General features: G+C 58.9%; 2 protein-coding genes across 3 annotated transcripts in view; both read left to right on the top strand.

Moving 5' to 3' along the window:
- CFDP1 (craniofacial development protein 1) overlaps nt 1-2,212 on the top strand; it is a 61,961-nt gene extending 59,749 nt beyond the window's left edge. Inside the window, exon 7 of the mRNA XM_082289777.1 lies at nt 1,487-2,212. Coding sequence (XP_082145903.1) covers nt 1,487-1,577 — 91 coding nt within the window. The 3' untranslated portion in view covers nt 1,578-2,212. The remainder of the gene's footprint in view (nt 1-1,486) is intronic.
- A 6,303-nt stretch (nt 2,213-8,515) lies between these two features.
- BCAR1 (BCAR1 scaffold protein, Cas family member) lies at nt 8,516-15,362 on the top strand (the record flags this gene model as incomplete). Of its 2 annotated transcripts, XM_082289980.1 has the most annotated exons (7): nt 8,516-8,630; nt 9,474-10,163; nt 11,386-11,547; nt 11,776-11,880; nt 12,307-13,455; nt 13,664-13,753; nt 14,107-15,362. In XM_082289980.1, the coding sequence occupies 7 exons, from the start codon at nt 8,619-8,621 to the stop codon at nt 14,620-14,622; spliced, it is 2,724 nt and encodes a 907-aa protein (XP_082146106.1). In that variant the 3' UTR covers nt 14,623-15,362. The 2 variants fall into 2 exon arrangements, with proteins under 2 accessions (XP_082146106.1, XP_082146105.1); XM_082289979.1 differs by lacking the exon at nt 8,516-8,630 and having other exon boundaries at nt 9,414-10,163.
- Nucleotides 15,363-15,678: the final 316 nt, after the last annotated feature.

Genomic DNA, 15,678 nt, shown 5'->3' on the forward strand with positions numbered 1-15,678 from the left:
AAAATACCTCCTCCCAGCGAGCTCTTTGCCTGCATTGCGCCATGCTGGTCCCTGCCCCTCACAGTCAGCAGAGATGAGCTGACCCAGTTGTGTCAGCACGAGACGGGCTGGAGCTGCGATGGGAAGGGGGTGGCAGCAGGGATGCATAGGGCCGTTCACTCGCTTGGGGGAATCACTTGCTGAAAAGAATCTGGATTAATTCATTTCCAATGATGACTGGATGGGCAGGAGTGTCAGGGCTGTCCCTTGCAGCAAGGGCAAATGCTCCCTACTGGGAACACATTCAGTACTGGTTCAGTAGTTGTAGCATAAAGAATTGCAGAATCACGGAATGGTTCATGTTGGAAGGGACTTTTAAGGGCCAACTAATCCAACCCCCAGCAGTGAGCAGAGATTCTTTATCTAGATCACATTGCTTAGAGGCCCATCCAGCCTGACCTTGCAGGGACCTCATCACAAAATGTCCATCTGTCTCAGAGAGACCACTGATAGGAGAGACCTTCAACCTTTCTGTGCAGTTCTTGGGCACCTTCATGCACACTGCCAGCCACCCAGCAGCCTGGAAAACCCGCAGAGCCTGAAATGCTCATCTTCCCTTAGGCTTTGGTCTTGCTCCTGGTGAGCAGAAAAAGCAGTGACTGACAGAACAGCCAAATTCAGTGGTTCCCTGTGCATCTTGCACACAAGTTTAATGACCTTGTGATGGCAGTCCAGTGTTTTCCACCCTGGAACAAATGCAGAACAATTGTGATGATTCAATTACAGCTCCTGTTTTGAATTGCAATTTCACTCCCTCTGTAGGTTAATTAGTAGCACAGCCCCGGGCTGTCTGTGGCAAGGGTTTGCAGCAAAATACATTAAAATTCAGCTGTATGCCATTAATGAGCAGCAAGGTGCTTTTCCAGGTGCAGGCGTGCCTTCTTCCTCGCAGCACTCAGGTGCTGTGCTGAAGGGCAGCACTAAATACTCAGTGGTGGTTAGGAGCTGGTCTGTGGCTGGGAAGCCCCTGGCCTGCATCCCTGAGCTGCTGCAGGCTTGCTGGGTGATGCTTTTTGCATCCCTGTTGCTCCATGTGTCTGTTCCTGGCTTTTATCATGGGCCTGTGAGCTTGTATTGAGGGTTGTGGTTGGGTTTGAGATGCTTTGCTGGGTGGTGCAAAGGCCTGCTCTGATCCCCTTCAAGGTGTCTGTGGAGGACATTTCTCAGCTGTAGAAGAGCTGGAACCAGAATCAGCCAGTTCAGTTCTCTAGCCTGTGGAACCACCAGACCTCTGGAAGTCCCCCAGATGACAGCCTGCAGGCCATAGAGCAGTTTTGGTGTCCATAGGAGATGTTCAGTGGAGTGATCAGTTCATGGAAAGAGAGGGAAGGAGGCAGATGGTGGTTTCCCTCTCTGCTCGTCCCTTCAGGTGGGCTTTGCCCCAGGGTGGGAGCCACACAGGCTGCCACGGGCACTGCTCACAGCCTCTGCCTCTGCCTCCCTGCAGGTACATCGAGAGGAAAGCATTCCTGGAGCGTGTGGATCACAGGCAGTTCGAAATCGAACGTGACATCAGACTGAGCAGGATGAAGCCCTGACGTGCCAGGGGTGGCCGTGGGGGATCCTGCCCCCTTCTGTGCCCCAAGGCTGGCTGGGGGCTGCCAGCCACCAACGACCACCAAGCACAGAAACTGTTCTCTACCCAAGACTCAGCCTGTATGTCTCAATATACAGGGTTTTCCTTTTACTGTAATAGTTTGGGGAGGGTATTTGTCAATGGGGGCACTTTGAGGGTTAAATGGCCCAGCAGGTGATAGAAGACACTGGTGTAATTCTGGCAACAACTTTCCAAGAAGAAGAGGTGGTGGCACCCATCCTTTACCAATCCCAGGTGCTTCTGGCAGCAGGAGGAACCACCAAGGCTGGGAGAGTACTGGCATGTTTGGTGGTGAGAGTGGGGCTGCAGGAAGGTTTCATGGCTGCAGTGCATACGCAAGCTGTGGGCTGGAGCCCTTCTCCCTGCTCTGCCAGCCCCGCAGCACTCCCTGCCCCTCCGCCTTCTGCTCCTGTCCAGACAAAGCCAAACTGTCTGTACTTGTTTGTGGGGTCTGATGATGCTGGGGGGGGTTAAGCAAGCTGGTGAAGAAATCCTTCCTTGTTCATGCTGTCAAGAAGATGGGAGCAGCTGCAGCAGGCAGGAAGGGCCAGGATCTGAGTGTTCACGTGAATAAAGTATTCCATCCCAACACTCTTGCATGATGGCAGTGTGGTTTGTGTGGGAAGCAGAGGACAAAGAAATTAAGGATCACATAGAGTAAGGAGTGTCTGCAGTCATAAAAACCTCTCTCAGAGGTGCCCACTGTGTGCCCTGATAGCAGCCTGGGAGTCAGAGTAAGTGCTTGAATCACTTTCCCTCCTCAGTACTGGGGCTGGAGGTGCAATGAAATCCAGAATTGGGGGTGACAAGGTCAGTGTAGTCCTGTAGCAGTGCTGCAGGAGTAAGGAAACCCATCCAAAGCATGGCCACGCAGGGACTAAGTGCAGCTGCCTGGAAGGGCAGGCCAAGGCTCCTGGGTGTGGAATGAGCAGCCAGAGCTGGAGACCAGCAACGCACCATCATCCTGGCCATCCCTGCTGGCCTGGCTCTGGTGGAGTTGGGCAGCTCCCAGTGTCTGGCCTGTGCACATCCTTGGAATGGAGGTACTCACCAGCATTTCCCCCCAGGATGCTCTGGGCTTGCTTGGTGGGGCAGCCCACGCTGGTGCTGTGCCGGGGGAGAGCAGCACAAGCCCCATCCTTCCTGCCCACCGGGCAAGCGATTCCGTCGCTGCCGATGGCCCCTTGCCTGCAGCTCTGAGCACGGTCTGAGCCTTGGGCTCATGTGTCCACTGCTGAGTCAGCCCCTGCTCTGTGGCCGTGCTGCAGGATAGACAAGAAAAAACACCACGTGCTCAGGGGAGTTGCAGCCTTTGGCACCCTGTTCTGTACAGAATCAGCTGTAATGGACCTGCTGAAACAAGCCTGAAATTGGACAGAAACAAACAACAGAGTGATGGCATGTTTTCATCTCCAAACACTTCCAAGCCAGTTGCTGCTCTGGCTTAGGTTGCAAAAACAACCAGAATCTCTGTGCAGGGAACTTTTGTGGGGGTATCTCAGCTTGGGGCTCCTGAGTGTCAGTGAGTGGCCCTGGCTGGACCTCAGTAGAGCGAGGCAGATGCTGCTGCAGTAGTTGGGTTACTCTCCTGCTCTGAATGGTAGTGCTGGACCATTTCCAGCACCTTCTCTCCTTATGTGCTGTCCTGCCCTCCTTACAGGGTCCCTCCCAACAGGGACCCCAAGGCAGCCCAGGCTTGTTTTGCTGCAGATCCCCGAAGATGGTGAGATGCCAAGGCAGCCACAAGCAGGGCTGGGAGGGCTGGGCTTGCTGTGAGTGCTGAGCAGGCAGCCAGGGAAATTATTTGCCTTTTGCTCTTCTGTTGCTGAAAGGAGAGGAGGGAATATTTGGGAACTTCTCTGCCCTGTGTCCCCCATGACCCTGATGCTGGACAGAGGCAGGAAGGGTCACCCTTGCAGAAGCTGGGTCCCTGTGGCATCTGGCTTCTGGGGGCTGACAACCAAAACCTTTGCCACAGAGTGAGTATCTATGCTGCATTCTAGGGCCCTTTCTGCTCCAGCAGCTCAGCAGCACCAAGTAGGTAAGAAATGGAAAATAATTCTGTGCATTGTATTATGAGCAAGAGTAGAATGGAGATGCAACAAGTACCCTTGGAGATCCCAAAGGCCAGAGGCACCAAACCCAGCCTTGTTTTTAAAAGCATTTAAGAGCTCCAGGCTGTGTCCGTAGTGAGTCCTGCAGCTGCATCTGGCTCTGGATGGCTTAGGGGTGGCTTTGGATTCACATGCACGCTAACAGTGTGTTAGAGGGATGTGGCCAGCACAGCCTCCCCTGGCACGCTGGTGAACTGGGAGAATTGATGACCCCCAGTTTATGGGATCCTGCCTGCCAGCCCTAGCTATGTTCTCTGCAAACCCTCCAGCCTCTCTCATGGAGTTTTTTCTTCTCTTCAGCTGAGTAAATGTGGAAAATCTTGAAATCTTGGAAGCGACCTGACCTGCTAGAAAAGTGCAGTTTAAGGCAGTGGCTGAGAGTCTCAACTCCCCTCTCTGCTGGGCTCCCCAGCTCGTGGCAGCGTGGTGTGCCCAGCTCAGCTTGAGGATGCTGGGCTACAGTGCCAGCTCCTGGCCCAGCAAGCTGGGACAGGCTTGGCGGGACAGCCGGGAGGCAGCCTCCAGCTTGGGCTGATTCCTGACTTCCTCCATGCTCCCAAGCGTCCTGCGTTTTTGCTTGGTTGGATCATGTATTCCTCGCCTTTCTTTCCTGAAGATGAGGAGTGATTTACAGGTCTCCAGAAAACACAGCTTGGCTGCTTCAGAAGGGAAAAAAAACCCCAACCAAAACCCCTCTCTGCTTGCTATTTCCATTGCCCAGTCAACATCCCATGAAGGGGGGTGGCCCCAGGATCCACCAGCCCTCAGTGTCCCCACCAGCCCTTGATGTCCCCAGCAGCCCTGCACTTTCTGTGAGGAGCAATGTTCTCAGGAGATGTGGGTCCATCTTTTGAGACATTCTCACCTTGAGCTGTCTTCTCTGAGAAGCTCATGTCATCCATGGGGTTGGGACCCGCCCTGGGCATTTGCTTGGGGTAATTTTGGCCCTATAAGGAGTCCCTCATGGCCAGAGCATCACTTCGCCCCAAGGAGCTCCCCCTTCCCTGGCTGCCTGAAGGGGCCCCTTGTGCAGCTGAGCTCCAAACAAGGCTCCAATTGTGTCTGTGTGTCCTGATGGTCGGAGCTTCTGCCGTGGTGTCCGTGTGCTGAGGCCATGGTAAAACCAGCTGTGTCCAACCCACACCCACAGGCTCAGCTTTACTGATCTGCTGGGGATTGTGGGGGCTATTACAGGGCCACAGGAATCACGACAGGGAGGTAACACTGCATTTAACGCTGCTTCAGTGAAAGGGATGCAGGAATAAATGTTGGCTCTTCACATGGGAGGAGATTGAATGCTGGCTGCCTGGGGGTGCGTCCCATAGCCCCAGACTGTCCCAAGGACCACAACAGGTTTCATGGACAGAGCTGCCATGGGGCAAAGCATGGCAGCTGGGAGGAGGGACCAGAGTGTGGAGCTGTCCCTAGGAGCATCTGCCCACAGCCAGGGCAGCAATTCCCCAAGGGGCAGAGGTGGTGCCTGGAAGGTGATGCTGGCAGCATCACATCCTCTTTTCCAAGATGTTGTTTTCAGCCTCTTCCCACCTCTTTCCTTCACAGCAATGTCTCACCCAGCAGCACAGAGGGATTCTGTTTGCAGCATGCTCAAAACTAATGGGGAGTAATGGAGTAGCCCATGGGTCTTCCACCCCATTTGAGGGTCCCCAAGCCCAGGGCATCCTTGCTGGTGGGTGGTGGGTGCTGGCACTGGCATTTGAAACTCAGCTGATGATGATGATGGCACAGCCGGCCCTTGCCACTGTCAGCCCTTCCTGCTCCCAGCAGTGAGCCCCAGCCGGGGGCGAGGATCAGCGCCAGCCCTCAGTAGGGGATGAATGGGGACACAAACAGAGCTGCTACTGTTGGGGCAGCCTGCAGCCCGCAGCCCGCCTTGGCTTTGCTGGAGATGAGGGTGTGCCCTGCCATCCTGCTCTTTGGAAAGGCAAGCAGCCTCCCCCAGCATCTTCTCTCCACAGCTAAGAACTGACCCAGTGCCATAGAGAAGCATGGGGATAAATCCTGGTTGTGATCCTGTTGGGTCCCATGATATTACAAGCCAAGAGAAATGTCCTCATTATTTCCAGAATATTGAAGTCTAATAAATCCTGTCCTGCCTTATAGGATTTATTTCCTCATTCATTGCTAGGAGACTCAGTCCCGTGTAATCCTATTGCTGCTCCAGGAGGTGGGGAGTGGCTTTCCAAAGCACAGACCTAGCAGGGCTGTGGGCAGGAGCAGGAAGCCCCAGCTGAAGCTGCTGGTCCCTGCAAACATCCCAATGCCAGCCCATTTCCTGGTATGTCCCACTGTCCCAGAGCTGTGCCCTGCATTTGATTCACCAAAATGAATCTCATCCAATGGTTGGGACATGGCTGGGCCAATAGGACATTAATTGGCAGCTAGCCAATTAATACGGCATGGCACGGCACAGCCTGTTCACCCTGTCCATTGTACATCTACTATGCTCCCCCAAATCTCACTTTGGAGTCTTCCTGCACTTTCTCATACCACACCCAGCAAGAAAAGCTGCAAAAAGCCAGGAAAAGCTGGGCCCAGCACAGCCAGTCCCCTGCAGCCGCAGCAGCAGCCTGCCCATGCGGAGCCAGCCGTGCCTGGCTCACCATACACCAGGGACTCTCCGGAAGACAATGATGGACACATGAATACGGCTGGAAATTTTGCCACTGAAGTGTTTTCCATAGCTACCGTTGCTGGGGCAACCTGCATCCCAAGGACCATCCATCCCGAAACACCCAGCCCTGTGTCCACTGGAGCTGGCAGAGAATCACAGCATGGGACTGGTGGGACCCTCACCGCACCCCACTGGCAGCAGTACAGGGATGCTCCGGCAGCCAGTTCAGCTCTGAGCATCCCCAGTGCTGCAGGGCCCCTGTAATGCTCCACTTTTCATCTTCTCTTCGGCATTTCATTTTCTCAAAGGTGGGAGAAGCCAAAGGGAGACCTGTTGGTGCCTGTTGCCCCATGGGCACTTGGCTGTGGAAGCAGGGATGTGCAGGAGCTGTTTCCAGCTCAAGACTGCTCAGCAGATGCAAGCGGTGATTTTTGGCTCTGATGGACTGAAAATGGGATCGAGTTTGACAGTGAACACTTTGATCTGAGCATCAACACAGGGAGAGGGAAAAGTGAAATCCCCACTGTTTTTAAGTCAGGAAGCTTGTGGCCCCTCAACACCTGCCTGAAGGCATGTGGTAGCAGCTTCACCCTGGGGACACCTCGGGGATCCCATGAGACCCTGGCCTGGTGGGTCCACACCAGGCTCAGCGTCTCCAAAGCAAACACGTGGCTTCATGGGATCAGCTGTAGAGTGGCAGGAGAGAGGCTGGGGAGCTTGGAGCCCATCCCAAGGATGCCCACGATGCTCAGTGCCTGCACTGTCACCACTGTCACCAACAAGAGGAAACCACAGTCCTCAGGCTGCGCCCGCCAGGGCAACTGCGGTTTGTGGGCACGACCGCAGTCCCTGCCACCGGATGTCTCCCACCCACAGCTGTGCCTCAGTTTCCCTTTCTGCCAGTGATACACAGGGACACTTGCCTCCAAGCTGGGGACAGTGGTGGTGGCTCAAGTACTGCTTTTTGGGGAAGGGTGTGTGTTTGCAATCTGGTCTCAACTCTGCCACCATACCCTGGTGTCACCTGAAAGTAACCCCAGAGGGTGAGAGAGAATGCTGTGATGGGGACTGCAGCCGGGAGGCACGTGCACAGTCAGGGGCACATTCCTGGCCTGTCTCCACATGCACCACTCGCTCACTGGCCCATGGTCTCACACAGGCCCACTCACTGCCCATTTGCCCATGAGCCCACTGGCTGCAGGCACCACTTGTGTCCCTTCCCTTGGTTCCCTGTGTGCTCCAGCTCTCACACGCTTGGGGAGCAGCGTAGGTGTCTGTGCAGCCTGTGCATGTCCATAGGTCCTGTGCCCCCATGCAGCTCACACATGTGCCTCCCACAGCTCCCAGCTGCAGCTGCCCTCCCAGCTTGCTCCCAGCTCTCTGCAGATAATGGCAGGGACTGTGGCACAGCATACAGCGATGCCAAACCCAGGCTTACCGGCTGTTGGGGCGCCCATGGGCCATGTGGCCCGGCTGTTGGAACAGGCCAGGCAGCCAGCCGTGGTGTGCCACGGGTACTATGGTGTGCCCTGTGTGCCAGGTGTCCCATGTGTGCCAGGGTGTGCCATGTGAGCCACTGCACCTACAGCTACCCTGCCCCTTATATCCCGCTGCCATTACACACCATCCCCATCACACCCCCCAGAACACCCCAGTTACCTGTTACCCTTTATTGCACAACCATTGCACACCCGCCCATTAACCTTTGATGACCTTTGCTCATTACACACCCATTGCAGAGTGTTTTTCCTTCACTTGCACATCCATTACACACCCATAGAGCCTTTGCTGCACACTAAGTGCAGGCCCACTACAACACCTGTTGCACACCCTTCCGTACACAGCTGTTGCACGCCGGTTCCACACCCCGTACCCTTTGTCGCACTTGGTCACACCCCCGTGGCAGGTGCCACACCCCCGTGGCATGTGCCACACCCGGTTCACGCCCCTCACGCACGCGCTGCCCGCCCGCCACAGCCCCCGCGCTCCCGTGCCCGCCCCGCCCCTCGCCCCGCCCCTTTCCCGCCCCTCGCCCCGGCCCCGCCCCCCGGGCGGGCGCAGCCAATGGGGGCGGGCGGAGCGGCCGGGCCGGGCGCGCGCGGCGCTATAACGATCCCTACGGCGCCGCCGCCGCCCGCGCGCCCCGGCCCCGCCGCCCCCGGCCCGGCCCGGCCCGGCCCTCGGCCCCGCACCCGGCCCGCCGCCCTCGCTGCGGCCGGAGTGGCCCCGCGGGAAGATGAACTACCTGGTGAGCGGGGGCACAGGGGAGGACACGGGGGCGTGTGCGGGGACAAGTAGGGCGCGGGGGAACGGCTGCTGCGGGGCCCCGTTGGTGGAGGAGGAGGACGACGAGGAGGAAGGCCGCAGCCCTCTCACCGCTCGCCCCGGGCAGGGCCTCTCCTGTGCGGCCGATCCCACTGGGGTGACCTTGGCCGAGCTCCCCCGCACCGGGGCGGCCAGGCCTTGCCTTCCCTCGCTCCCTCCCTCCCGGCGGGTCAGGGCGCTGCGGGACCCGCGGGGGGCCCACCGGGGCCAGGGGCCTCCTCAGGCCTCCGCCCCCCGTCCCAGCGGGCGGGGCGGCACCGGCGGCGGGCAGGGCCGCGGGACAGCCGGGAGTCCGGCCCTGCCATCTCGGGCGGGCCGCGACCTGTCCCGCTGCCACGGTCCCGAGCGGCGCTGGCAGGTGCTGCCGTGGCCCGGCTCGGGGACCCCGCGGGGTGGAAGGGGCCCGGGCCCGGCGACGGGTGCCGTGGGATGGCCACGGTCACGGCTGACTCACCGCCCCGGCACTTCCTCCCAGTCGGCGGAGGGAAGGGGCGGGAGAGGCAGAGGAGGCCCCCCGAAACCGGAGAGGCGGAAGGGCCCGGCCCCTTCCCAGCACCACCTCTGGGAAGGGTGGGTTTTGCTCCAGCGGGGAATCCCGCGGTGGCTGGAGCGGGGAGATCCAGCTGGCGGGAACTGCTCGGCGAAGCCCCCGGCCCGTGGGGCTCCGTCCCGGTGCTGAGCTGCAGCCCCGCTGTCGCCCGCCGGGATGACGCCCCAGCGGCCGGCGGGGCCCGGCTCACCGCCCCGGCGCGGGGCTCTCTTCCAGAACGTGCTGGCCAAGGCGCTGTACGACAACGTGGCCGAGTCCCCGGACGAGCTCTCCTTCCGCAAGGGCGACATCATGACGGTGCTGGAGCGCAACACGCAGGGGCTGGACGGCTGGTGGCTCTGTTCGCTCCATGGCCGGCAGGGCATCGTTCCCGGGAACCGCCTCAAGATCCTGGTGGGGATGTACGACAAGAAGCAGCCGCAGCAGCAAGCGCCTGGCCCGGCACAGGGGCAGGCACCGCCGCAGCCATCGGTGCCCCAGCCAGCTCTGTCCTTCCACCACCAAGGGGGCTACACCCCGCTGTCACCTGCCTCGCAGTACACACCCATGCACCCTGCTTATGCCCCCCAAGGGGACAATGTCTACCTGATGCCGGTCCCCAGCAAGGGACAGCAGGGTTTATACCCGGGCTCAGCGCCCACTGGACAGTTTCCTCCTGCCCCAGCTAAGCAGCCCTCCACCTACCCAAAGCAGGCACCTCCCCACACCTTCTCCAGCCCTGGCCAGGAGATCTACCAGGTGCCCCCCTCCATGGGCCAGGCAGCAGAGGCTTACCCAGGGGGGTCTGCCAGTCCCCCTCAGGATGTCTACCAGGTTCCTCCCTCAGCTGGTCAGGCTCAAGAAATCTACCAGGTGCCACCATCGTTGGACATGAGGAGCTGGGAAGGGCACAAGCCCCAGGGAAAGGTAGGATGGGGAGACTGGAAGTGGGGAGTGTGTTGTGGTTGTGGGGTGCTCTGTGGTCCACGGGTGTGAGTGGGTGGCACAGCTTGGGCTTCTCAGCTTGCCACTCTTGGAGACGGCAGCCCATGTGCCCATTGCTGGGGTTGTGTGGGCATCTTTGCCCGCACTGCTGGCAGGAGTGGGTGCACTGGGAGAATCCCTGCAGTGGCTGAGGTCCCCCAGTTGGCGTGGGCTGCCCCTCTTGGGGCTGGCACAGCATTCAGCACTCTGGTCCTGATGGTCTCTTGTGTGGGCTCTGCTGGTGTCACCCAGGGCATGGCAGTGTGTCTGGTATGGGCACAGGGTGTTGGTAACCCAAGAGCTGTTTTGGGATGCCAGATTCTGGAGCTGTGGAAGTAGCTGTGGTACCCAGTACAATGCTATGAGGTTTCGTTCCTCCTGGGAGCGCACACAGGAACAGACAGGCAGTGCCAGCATTTCCCAACTGTGCCAGGCAGCCTGCCAGTACTTGCTAGATACACTGGTGAGGCAAGGGTGAGCCACCAGGCTTGTCCCCAGCATGTAGCTTAACGGCTCCATCCCGGACACCAGCCTTCTTCTGGCTCTGCCTCTTCCCTGGCACGTCATCCTAAGGAAGAGGAGTGAGGTGCTTTCAGTATTGTGTTTTCTGGGAAGGCTATTCCAACTCATACCCCTGGGAAGGAGCCAGTGAGGGGAGGGAACTGCCAAATCACAGCCAGGGCACAAGGAACATCCTAAAAGGAAGAACCAGCCCAACACCTCAGCCCTCCTTGGCACTGGTTGGGCAGGGTGCCGTTACCCTCTGGGTTTGGTTATTTTCCGCTCTGGTGTCACCATGAAATGACCCATTCAGGCTTGGAGCTGTGGGCAGGGATCTCCAGGCGTTGGCAGACCCCGGCCCACACCTGGACGTGCGAATCGGCCGTTGCTTTCTGCATGCCACGGCCGTGCCGGCCGGGCTTTGTCTCTCGCTGAGACTCTATCGCCGCTATAAATAACCGGTGATATCATCCCGTCCCCGGCATCCCGGCACGCCCGGCCGGGGAGCGCCCTCCCGTGGCACCGGCCAGACCCTAATTCCAGGCAATCCAGTACAGAATCCAGCAACCATCCTCTCTCTGGCCCCATTGCTGGGTTTTGAGGGAATGATGCAGGGTGGGAGATGCTTTGCAGTGCCCACATCATGTCTTTTCCCTCTTTCCAGGTGCTGGTGCCCACCCGCGTGGGGCAGGTGTATGTCTATGACTCGCCCAAGGGTGAGCAGGTTGAATATGATTTCCCTCGCCACCTCATCTCCACGGGCCCCCAGGAGATCTATGACGTGCCGCCTGTCCGAGGAGGGGTCCCAGGCCAGTTCAGCCAGGAGGTGAGTTTGCTTGGGGTGTCAAGGGCGAATCTCTGGTTTTTGCCCTTAAGAATGGGAGATGATCTGTCACAGCCTGAGATCCATTACCAGGCCAAATTGTACCCAAAACTGTACTTTACAGACCTTGTTGCTGCTTCTGAGCACCTCCACCATTTCCAGCTGATCCCTGAGAGGAGGTGGGTGGCCACACCATCTCTGACACATTGTCCCATGTCCTCCCCACTACAGGTCTATGACACCCCTCCCATGGCAGTGAAGGGTCCCAGTGGGCAGGACCCGGGGCAGGAGATCTACGACGTGCCCCCTAGTGTGGAGAAGAACCTGCACCAAACTGTAAGTGCTGCTGGAAGCTCCCAGCTTCTCTGTGTAAGAAAGACAAACAGATTTTTACAGGGAGAAAAATAATTTACTGGATCAGTCTCCCCAGAGATGTGGTGATGTCCCTGGCCACTGGAGGCTTTCAGGATGCCCAGGAATGGGTTGCTGGATGTTCACATCCTGGGGATGAGGTTGGACCAGGTGATCTTTTGAAGTCCCTTCCAACCTGGGCTGCTCTAGGATTTTGTGATTCCTGTCCCAAAGGGCAGGAGAACTCCTGTGGTGCATGGCTTCATCCTGGTGCCCACGCAGTGCCGTCTTGGATGCCCAGTGCTGGCACTTACATGCCCCACAGTTTGGGGCAGCCGGCCTGCACCTCCACACCTGCCCCAGGCCAGTTCTCCCAATAGTGCTGATGGTGCCACTGCTCTGCCCTTGCAGGTGTACGATGTCCCCCCCTCAGTGAGCAAGGACGTGCCGGATGGCCCAGCGCGGGAGGAGACCTACGATGTGCCACCTGCCTTTGCCAAGCAGAAAGCCTTTGACCCATCCCGCCATCCCCTCATCCTGGCCCAACAGGAGCCCTACTTGCCGGAGGATGTCTATGATGTGCCCCCAGCAGCTGGGAAAGGTGCTCCTGAGCTGCCGCTCTCCCACGAGATCTACGATGTGCCCCCCAGCCTCAAGAAGCTGGGGGGATCCACCTTCCCCTCCCAAGAGGTGTACGATGTGCCCCGGGATCTGCACGCCCCAGGCAAGGGCTCTGTGGACACGGAGGGCGAGTACATCTACGATGTCCCACCGCAAGTAGACCGCGAGGCCAAGGGTGCCGATGCCAAGCGCCTCTCAGCCTCCAGCACAGGCAGCACCCGCAGCAACATCTCCACATCCTCGCTGGACGTGGTGCCTGTGAAGGAGCCGGCTAAGGGAGCCGGCAAGGAGTTCTCCCTGGACTTGGATGCCGCCATGGAGACACTGGCCAAGCTCCAGAGTGGCGTCGGCAGCGCTGTCTCCTACCTCATGTCCTTTATCAGCACCAACTGGCGCAGCCCTGAGTACATGGAGGCCAATGCTGCCAACATCCGTGGGGCAGCCGAGGGTGTCCGGACGGCCCTCCGGGACCTGCTGGAGTTTGCCCGGGGGGCAGTGGGCAATGCTGCCCAGGCCTCCGACCGTTCCCTCTACATAAAGCTCAGCAAGCAGCTGCAGAAGATGGAGGAGGTCTACCAGGCCCTGGCACGGCACGGCCAAGCGCTGGACGCTTGCCACTGGGCCCCCAGTACCCTGGCCAGTAGCAAGCCGGGCACAGATGACTTGGAGCACTTCATCATGCACTCACGTGGTGTTCCTGATGACACCAAGCAGTTGGCTTCCTTCCTGCATGGCAATGCCTCCCTCCTCTTCAAACGGACAAAGCCGGCGGTGGAGAGCGGTGGCCATGGGCCCCCTCACCCCTCCGACAAGGCCAGCAGCATCCAGTCACGGCCCCTGCCCTCCCCCCCCAAGTTGCTGGCCCAGGAGTCGCCTGATGGGCCCTACGAGAACAGTGAGAGCGGCTGGATGGAGGATTATGACTATGTCCATCTCCAGGTGGGCGTGGGTATGGGGGCTGCTTCCCACAGGGAGCATTTGTGATGGTGGCTCCGTGGCACAGGGGGATTAGGCTGCTCTGCTTCCACCTATGTTTTGCTTTTACCCTCCAGCTTGAGGGCTGTGTGGACCAGAGGTGTCCCAGGGCAGGTGGGGACTCTCTGGGAAGGATGATGTTGCTGACCCCTTCCATGTCATGCCCCTGCAGGGCAAGGAGGAGTTTGAGAAGACCCAGAAGGAGCTGCTGGAGAAAGGCAACATCATCAGGCAGAGCAAGGACCAGCTAGAGCACCAGCAGGTAAGGGCACTGGGGCAGGCAGGTGGGTGCTGCTGGGCACAGCACTTGGGGCAGGCAGGGCCCCACATCTTGCTTCCCTTGTAACCTCTGCTGCTGATCTGACCACAGCCCTCTTCCCTGGATGTTCCCATGGTGTGTTTTACCTTGCCTTCCATACCAGTGCTGTGCCAGTGGAGAGGGGCGTAGGCACCTTGATCCTGGAGAGGAGCCTGGCATGGCTGTCCTGGGGCTGACACTGTCCCTCACTGTGTTCCCTGGGGCTGGTGGTCATGGCCATCTGTGCTGGTGGCTCCATGGAGGGGAGCAGGTGCTGGCTCAATGGCCACCCTGCCTCACGCCTGCCTCTTCCACAGCTGAAGCAGTTTGAGCGGCTGGAGCAGGAGGTGACACGCCCCATCGACAACGACCTGTCCAACTGGAGCCCCCCCCAGCACTACAGCCCTGCGCGGGGTGGTGGGACACTGTGTCCTGCTGACCGCCAGCTCCTCCTCTTCTACCTGGAGCAGTGCGAGGCCAACCTCACCACGCTCACCAATGCTGTCGACGCCTTCTTTACCGCCGTCAGCACCAACCAACCTCCCAAAATCTTTGTGGCCCACAGCAAGTTTGTCATCCTCAGCGCCCACAAGCTCGTCTTCATTGGGGACACGCTGTCCCGCCAGGCCAAGGCCCAGGATGTCCAGCACAAGGTGATGCACTACAGCAACCTCCTCTGTGAGATGCTCAAGGAGATTGTGATGACCACCAAGGCGGCCGCCCTCCACTACCCATCTCCTGCTGCCTCCAAGGACATGGTGGAGCGTGTCAAGGACCTCGCCAACAGCACGCAGCAGTTCAGGATGGTGCTGGGCCAGCTGGCAGCCATGTGATGGCCTCAGGGCCACTGTCCCCTCTCTCTGGCCCCCACCCCTCCCCAGACATGCATTTCCCTCTGTGCAAGTCCTCTCCGCCCGGTGTAAGCAGACATGTACATAGAGACTCCCATGCACACCGAGTGGCTGGGGCTCTGTGGGGACAGAGGTGAGGGGCTTCAGCCATTATATCCTTTCTTCCCTCTGGCCAGGGGCCAGGAATGGTTTGAGCTGTGCCCATAATGAAGCAAAGCTGGGAGGTGGATCTATGCCCACTCCTCCCCCGCTGTCCTCTCTCCATACAAAACTGGCAGTCAGTCCTGGGCTGAAGGGCATGGGGCCATGTCCCTGTTGAGACAAGGATGTGCCTGGCAATTTGAGGTGATGCTGTGGCTGCTCCGCTCTTGGGAGGACTCTATGGTGCACTCTGGAGCACGCTACGGTGGCCAGGAGATTCTAATGATGTGGAAGCCGTCCCCCTGTGATGGCGGGACAGTGTGACAGAGATGGGTTGTACTATCCCCTTGTGTGCTGGAGGCTGGGGATAGGTGTCCCCAGGGGGGTAAGGGGTGGTGGGGAGCTGCTGGGGCAGGAAGGGGCTAAGCTGTGCGTTCTCACGTCTTAGGTTGTGCTACAGTACCAGCTGTAACTGAAATGCGAACCAAAACTGGTGCCTTTTGAACACAGGGGAAGCTTCCGCTGGTTCCCGGAGCTACCAAGTGGCAGCCCCCTCCAAAACTTGGCCCCAAGTCCCCCAGCAGTATAAAGATTTGCCTAGAAACACCCCCCATCTCCTGCATATCTGTGTGTGCCCGCTGGGGTGAGGGAGATGCCCTGTGGCAGGGCTGGGGAGATCCTGTCCTCCTAAAAGATCTCCTAGCCTTTGGAGACTGCTGATGCGCAGAGAGTTCATGGGGCACAAGGGGTGGGGCATAAGAGGGCTGGGGGGAAAATGAGGGGTGGTAGTAGTTGTGCAGTGCAGTGGGGCTACCCTGGCCCTGAACCAGTATGGGGTGGGTGTCACTCACAGCACCGTGCCAGGGGTCATGGCCACCACGGGGGTTATGGGTTTGG

This window comes from Coloeus monedula (genome assembly GCF_965178545.1).
Source record: "Coloeus monedula genome assembly, chromosome: 13".
NCBI lineage: Eukaryota > Metazoa > Chordata > Aves > Passeriformes > Corvidae > Coloeus > Coloeus monedula.